The 7,500-nt window shown below is 43.7% G+C and overlaps 1 protein-coding gene across 1 annotated transcript in view; it reads left to right on the forward strand.

Annotated features, from left to right (window-relative positions):
- Positions 1 to 7,500, forward strand: part of capn1 (calpain 1) — a 65,789-nt gene that overhangs the window by 43,159 nt on the left and 15,130 nt on the right. Inside the window, exons 7-16 of the mRNA XM_063186448.1 lie at positions 766 to 849; positions 1,298 to 1,383; positions 1,814 to 1,888; positions 2,241 to 2,401; positions 3,275 to 3,435; positions 3,639 to 3,650; positions 4,520 to 4,731; positions 5,145 to 5,184; positions 5,668 to 5,733; positions 6,046 to 6,103. Coding sequence (XP_063042518.1) covers positions 766 to 849; positions 1,298 to 1,383; positions 1,814 to 1,888; positions 2,241 to 2,401; positions 3,275 to 3,435; positions 3,639 to 3,650; positions 4,520 to 4,731; positions 5,145 to 5,184; positions 5,668 to 5,733; positions 6,046 to 6,103 — 955 coding nt within the window. The remainder of the gene's footprint in view (positions 1 to 765; positions 850 to 1,297; positions 1,384 to 1,813; positions 1,889 to 2,240; positions 2,402 to 3,274; positions 3,436 to 3,638; positions 3,651 to 4,519; positions 4,732 to 5,144; positions 5,185 to 5,667; positions 5,734 to 6,045; positions 6,104 to 7,500) is intronic.

The raw sequence follows: 7,500 nt of genomic DNA on the forward strand, positions 1-7,500 counted from the left end.
TCTCCTCTCCTCTCCTCCCCTCTCCTCTCCTCTCCTCTCCTCCCCTCTTCTGTCCTCGGATCTGCTCATAAATCTAGCAATAGAGAGAGAATCGCTACTTAGATGACAGAGGCATCTGCTTCTCTTCTCTTCTCTTCTCTTCTCTTCTCTTCTCTTCTCTTCTCTTCTCTTCTCTTCTCTTCTCTTCTCTTCTCTTCTCTTCTCTTCTCTTCTCTTCTCTTCTCTTCTCTTCTCTTCTCTTCTCTTCTCTTCTCTTCTCTTCTCTTCTCTTCTCTCTGGGTTGTGTTTCTCGAAGGCGTAGTTGTTAGCCAGTTAGCAACTTAGTTGCCAAACTACTGAAACTGCATTTCAAACAACAAAGTAGCTTAGGTAATTAGCTGCATATTTTCTGTTGTCTCCTCTTCTCTCTTCTCTCCCATTCTGTCCTACAATTACCTCTCATCTCTTCTCTTCTCTTCTCTTCTCTTCTCTTCTCTTCTCTTCTCTTCTCTTCTCTTCTCTTCTCTTCTCTTCTCTTCTCTTCTCTTCTCTTCTCTTCTCTTCTCTTCTCTTCTCTTCTCTTCTCCTCTCTTCTCCTCTCCTCTCCTCTCCTCTCCTCTCCTCTCCATTCCTTTTTTCTTCACTTTCATTTTCACTTTCACTTCATGTGTGTACTATTTAAGTGTGTATTTAATAGGTTGTGTGTGTGCTGGGTCAGTGTGTTATGTATGTAATGGATATGCTCTGCATTGACCTTTCGATGGCTCTTGACCTTGTGCCCTTCAGATCACCAGCACTCGGGATATGGAAGCTGTGACCTTCAAGAAGCTGGTGAAAGGTCACGCCTACTCAGTGACCGCCGTGGACGAGGTGAGACAGAAGGCCAACATGGGACGAAACCCAAAATTGCTTTGCTACTGCATTTTGTATTTTCACTGTATCCATATTGCCTCCTTCAGGTTTCCAAATACTGGCCCACTTTATACTGGTTAATAAGTGAACATACATGTATTGCCTGAAATCAAATGGTCAGTAGTTTCCTTTAAAAAAATAAACCAAGACCTTACAGTTATGTTATGTTATTATGTTATGTTTACCTATCCTTTAGATTGAAAAAAAGAACTGAAACCTATTTTAGGTAAGGCTAGTGTATTAGTCGTTAATTTTATGTGATGTGATGAGACAAATGTGACACCAATATGACACAAATGTTTTTTCTCACTCTGTTAAAACTTACTGTAACTGTCTGTGTACTGTCATACCTTGCACCACACTGAAACATAATGCCTGTGGTGTAATGTGGATATGTGTCCACTAGGTGGTGTACCGGGGCAACATGACCAAGCTGGTGCGGATCAGGAATCCCTGGGGAGAGATAGAGTGGACAGGAGCCTGGAGCGACAAGTAACTTCTACCCTACTCCTAAATTATTTTATAATTCTTCAAACTCTAGTCTATTCTAGTTCAGTTCTATATGCAATTTGTTTTAAAATGGGAGGAACTGGTCTGTAGTTCACCCTGCTTCTGATGAGATGTGGGAAGGGCATATCCTTCAGGATGAATAAAAGGCTCACTATTACTATGCCCTTATTTGCCATGTAATGCTTTGACATGCTAAATGTATCAGAAATTCGTAGACTTAACAGTTTTACCTTAAGAAACACAACAACCTTTACAAATCTGGATGAATGACTGAATGAATGAATGAATGAATGAATGAATGAATGAATGAATGAATGAATGAATGAATGAATGAATAAACGAATGACAAAGTTACTCTACTCTAGTTACTCTACTCAAAGTACATCTGACCGTATTCTCGTGCCTTGTGCAGTTCAAGGGAATGGGAGAGCGTGGACAGATCAGTCAGAGGTCGCCTGCAGAACCGCAGTGAGGACGGGGAGTTCTGGTAGGTCAAACTGTTTCTCGTAGCCCCTTAATGCGCGCCGTACCTCCAGTGGCACGCCGTAATAGTCATTGAAATGTAACTACCATAGCACTACAATACTATGACACAACACATGCCTTTTAGTAATGCACCACGACTTGGTCATTACCATACTGGTAACCACAAATGTATAAATCCGCGGTTAAATCATGTGTGTACATATACATCCAAAAATCTGCCCAATACTTAACTGTGTGTGTGTGTGTGTGTGTACGTGTACGTGTGCGTGTGCGTGTGCATGTGCGTGTGCGTGTGCGTGTGCGTGTGCGTGTGTGTTTGCATGTCTGCGTGTCTGCGTTTGTGTGCATCGCAGGATGTCGTTCAGTGATTTCCTGCGCGAGTTCAGCCGCCTGGAGATCTGCAACCTGACGGCGGACGCTCTGCAGGCCAGCCAGCTGAAGAAGTGGAGCACCTCCCTCTACCAGGGGGAGTGGAGACGCGGCAGCACCGCCGGGGGCTGCAGGAACTTCCCAGGTACATACCATATATACAGTATACACGTATACAGATACAGTATACACACCTCCCTCTACCAGGGGGAGTGGAGACGGGGCAGCATTGCAGGAGGCTGCAGGAACTTCCCAGGTGAGACACGCACACGTATACAGATAAAATATACACATCTCCCTCCACCAGGGGGACTGGAGACTGGGCAGCAGTGTAGAAGTCACGTCATCACCGACTGCTCGCGCATTGTTGACTGAAAAAACACACACACACACACACACACACACACACACACACACACACACACACACACACACACACACACACACACACAAACACACACACACACACACACACACACACACACACACACACACACACAAACACACACACACAAACACACACAAACAGACAGTGCAGACCCTAAAGAGAGAAGACCTGCCATTCTAAAACTATGTTTGAGATCTTGAAAAGTACACTTGTTAAGCTATTCTGAGAGGGAAGAGGCTGTTCCAGAAGCATAGGAGATGTTTGTGGTTACAAGAAATGAAACGTACCAACTGGACTGAGGACACCATCAGGAATGCCGGTGTCTGTGTCGCCCACATCTGAAGTTATCATGAGCATCCATTTTCTTATTTTGGAAACTTGTGAACTTCCCAGTCCACACACACACACGCACGCACGCACGCACGCACGCAGGCCACATGCACGCGCACACAAACACACACGCACGCACGCAAGCACGCACGCACGCACACACGCATACACACACACACTGTGTTAGTGCACCAGACAACCCAAAGTAAGTCCTCTGCCAATAAATAATCACTGATTTAATAATAATCCCTTACTTAAAGTTGCTAATGATATTTAAATGCCTCTTCCTGTCCTCCACAGCTACGTTCTGGATCAACCCGCAGTTTAAGCTGGCCCTGCAGCACCCGGACGTCACCGGCCAATCAGACTGCAGCTTCCTGGTGGCCCTCATGCAGAAAGATCGCCGTCGGAAACGGAAGGAGGGAAAAGACATGGAGACCATTGGATTCGCCGTCTATGAGGTGAGCAGAGAGATTGTACACAATGTGATTTGAAAATGGCCATGCTGCCACTACAATACTGGATATGTTCTATATATCTCACAGAATGTTAGAAATTATGCGTGTTTCTATTGTGCTAATTGAACATCAGTTCTCCTGTAACCATTGTCTGCAATCTAACTAACTGATTTTTTTTGTTTCTTTCTGGGGTTTTTTGGTCACAGGTCCCAAATGAGGTACGTCACATGCGTTGGAGACTGAGACTTGAAGAGATTTCATATCTGTCAACATGACCTGGAACAGTGAAAAGTAGTTTATGTTTACAAAATGTTTTTCCTGACCTATCATTTCATTGTTATACTGCTGGCCTCAGATGTTAAAATCTGTAACCTGAAAAGTTCAATATAAGACTTTTAAAAGTTAAGTGTAGAGAATGTAATTTTTGTTTGTTTGTATTTTCAAAATTTGTGCTGCAGATTTAATCAAATTGCTTTTTATTAATATATTCATGAATGTTATAAGTATAGTATATATAAGTAATAAACTTATATTTACTGGTTTGACCAAAGTATAGAAAGTTTTTGCCGCCAAAGTTGTCAATACATGGGTTCTAAAGTTGTGTTTTCTCCTGACTGCACGAAACTAGCTGCGCACAACTCAACCTCTGATTGTTGGAAACAGCTGTCGGTCAAAAAGTTAGCTCACGTGGTTGGCTGCCAGTGTCTTGCCCCTCCTCACAACACTGTGTTGATAAACAAAAAAAACATCTATAACTGGTCATTCAAAATGGCAGACATGGAGAGGATCCACCTATTTTTGCACGAAAAGTGTACATTTCCAAGTCATAATGAATACTTACAAAATTGATCGCGGTGGTATACTGTACATTTTAATATAGCCTACATGAAAAGGCTATCATTTGTGAATGGGGGCAGCATGAATTCTAGAAATATGCAACTATTTACATTTACTCTATTACATGATTTAGGCTACATGCTAAACTATTACATGCTTTACCTTTAAAAACAGTCCCTTGAAATGTTCAAGAGGAGACATTTTGAAATAACATGACCTACTGTATCATATTATGACCTCTAATCCACAGTACAGGGGACGTTCGGGCGTGCACCTGAAGCGCGACTTCTTCCTGACGCACGCGTCTAGCGCCCGCTCGGAGCTCTTCATCAACCTGCGCGAGGTCAGCACCCGCTGCCGCCTGCCCGCGGGGGAGTACATCATCGTGCCCTCCACCTTCGAACCCAACAAGGAGGGCGACTTTGTCCTCAGGGTCTTCTCGGAGAAACCCGCCAACTCCGAGTGAGTAGTTGTGATAGTAGTAGTAGTACCGGTAGTAGTAGTAGTAGTAGTAGTAGTAGTAGTAGTAGTAGTAGTAGTTGTGATAGTAGTTAATAGTGTCACTGCAGATGTATGTGTGTGGGTTTCTCGGATAAACCCGCCAATTAAGAGTAAGTGGTATGAGAGAGAGAGAGAGAGAGAGAGAGAGAGAGAGAGAGAGAGAGAGAGAGAGAGAGAGAGAGAGAGAGAGAGAGAGAGAGAGAGAGAGAGAGATGGTTGATGTGTGCCTGCATGCAAGGAGATTGACAGTGTGTGTGGGGTGGAGGGTGGAGTGTATGTGTCTGTCCATGCATATGGCCTGAGGTATACAGTGCAAGTGCATGAAATATTACAATAGAGTTATTTTCTGAAGATGTTATGTTTGCTGTTTCCAGGGAGATGGATGACAATGTCGTTGCAGATCTTCCCGTTGAGGTAATAACTTGCTTTTCTTTTGGGTTTACATATAGTATACTGTATGAAAATGTGTGAAATGGAACAATGCCCTCTCCCCAATGGCTCAATTTCTTAAAAGCAGGGGTGGGGAACCTTTTTCATTTGAGGGGCCACTTCAAAGTCCTCCAAGGGATGTAAAAGTCCTCCAAGGGCCCTACTTTGAACAAAAACCAGGCCTATGGAAGGCAGCCACCTTTAACACAGACCCCACCTTCTCTAGGTCCCCTGAATATAATGTAATTGTATCGCAAATGTGATTGTATTGCAAATATGTCATATTTCATGTGAAGCTGCATAACATTATATTTCGGGGGCTGGATCAAACAGCCCTCGAGACATATGTTCCCCACCCATGCTTTAATCATTACACTACATTACACTTAGCTGACGCTTTAAACATAATCATCCTAATAATCCTTTAATCTTTACTCTCTTTGCTTTGTTGTATTTCATTCTTCGCAGACCAAGCTGGACGAGAGTCAGATTGATTCAGGCTTTAAGAGCCTGTTCAAACAACTAGCTGGGCCGGTAAGATGGCAAACTTAAGATGATGGAATTCAATTGAATTCTTGCGATCATTCATACTCCTTACACCTCCATTTTGTGAACACATTTTTTGTGTTTGTTTCTATCTCTGTCTCTGTCTCTGTCTCTGTCTCTGTCTCTGTTTCTCTCTCTCTCTCTCTCTCTCTCTCTCTCTCTCTCTCTCTCTCTCTCTCTCTCTCTCTCTCTCTCTCTCTCTCTCTCTCTCTTTCTCTCTCTCTCTATCTATCTCTCTCTCTCTGTTTCTCTCTCTCTCTCCCTCCCTCCCTCTGTCTCCATCTATATCTGTTTCTGAAGGACATGGAGATAAGTGTTACAGAGTTGAAAACCATTCTCAACCGCATCATTGCCAAACGTGAGTAAGAAGAACAGAGAAACCAACTCTCTCTCTCTCTCTCTCTCTCTCTCTCTCTCTCTCTCTCTCTCTCTCTCTCTCTCTCTCTCTCTCTCTCTCTCTCTCTCTCTCTCTCTCTCTCTGTGACTGTCTCTGCCCTCTACCCCTTTCTCTCTCACACACCCTCTATCGCTCTCTCTCTCACACATACACACTCAATTGTTAGCCTAAACACACGCATGCACACACAGACACAGACACAGACACAGACACAGACACAGACACAGACACAGACACACGCGCGCACACACACACACACACACACACACACACACACACACACACACACACACACACACACACACACACACACACACACACACACACACACACACACACAGACGTAGACCAGACCATGTGCTTGTTCAGGAGAGTTCTCTCTGTGTACCACTAGAGGGAGCCATATAGTCAAGTCAAGTAGGTTTTATTGTCAATTTCTTTACATGCACTGGTCATACAAAGAATTTGAAATTACATTTCTTGCTTTCCCATACAGACATAGACTAATCTAGGTAAGGACATAGACAGTATAGACATAGACAGTACTTATACATGGACTTAAGACAGTATGGACATAGACAGTGCTCATACAGACATTTAAAGTGCAAGACTGGACAACAGAAGACTTGTAGAGGACATACATTAAGAGGTATTGTTGTGCTTTTGTGCTTTTCCTAAAAAGTCCTTTATAGCGTTCTGACATGGTAATAGTAGCATTTTGAAGAAAAATAAATATTAAAAAGGTCTGTCAAGTACACCAGCAGCAGTGTATGTGTGTGTGTGTGTGTGTGTGTGTGTGTGTGTGTGTGTGTGTGTGTGTGTGTGTGTGTGTGTGTGTGTGTGTGTGTGTGTGTGTGTGTGTGTGTGTGTGTGTGTGTGTGTGTGTGTGTATGTGTTTAGTGCAGGTAGAAGGTGCGGTGTGTGTCTGTGTGTGTGTTCGTGTGTCTGTGTGTGTGTGTGTGTGTGTGTGTGTGTGGTGTGTGTGTGTGTGTGTGTGTGTGTGTGTGTGTGTGTGTGTGTGTGTGTGTGTGTGTGTGTGTGTGTGTGTGTATGTGTTTAGTGCAGGTAGAAGGTGCGGTGTGCGTCTGTGTGTGTGTGTTCGTGTGTCTGTGTGTGTGTGTGTGTGTGTGTGTGTGTGTGTGTGTGTGTGTGTGTCAGTGTGTGTCAGTGTGTGTATGTTTGGGTTTAGTGCAGAAAGTGCAGTGTGCTTGTGTGTGTGTGTGTGTGTGTGTGTGTGTGTGTGTGTGTGTGTGTGTGTGTGTGTGTGTGTGTGTGTGTGTGCATGTTTTGAGTTAGTGCAGGTTGAAAGTTCAGTCACAAGTATAGTAGTGCAGGTGGAATGTTCAGTCGCAGATATG

This window comes from Engraulis encrasicolus, chromosome 21 (assembly GCF_034702125.1).
Source record: "Engraulis encrasicolus isolate BLACKSEA-1 chromosome 21, IST_EnEncr_1.0, whole genome shotgun sequence".
Taxonomy (NCBI): Eukaryota; Metazoa; Chordata; class Actinopteri; order Clupeiformes; family Engraulidae; genus Engraulis; species Engraulis encrasicolus.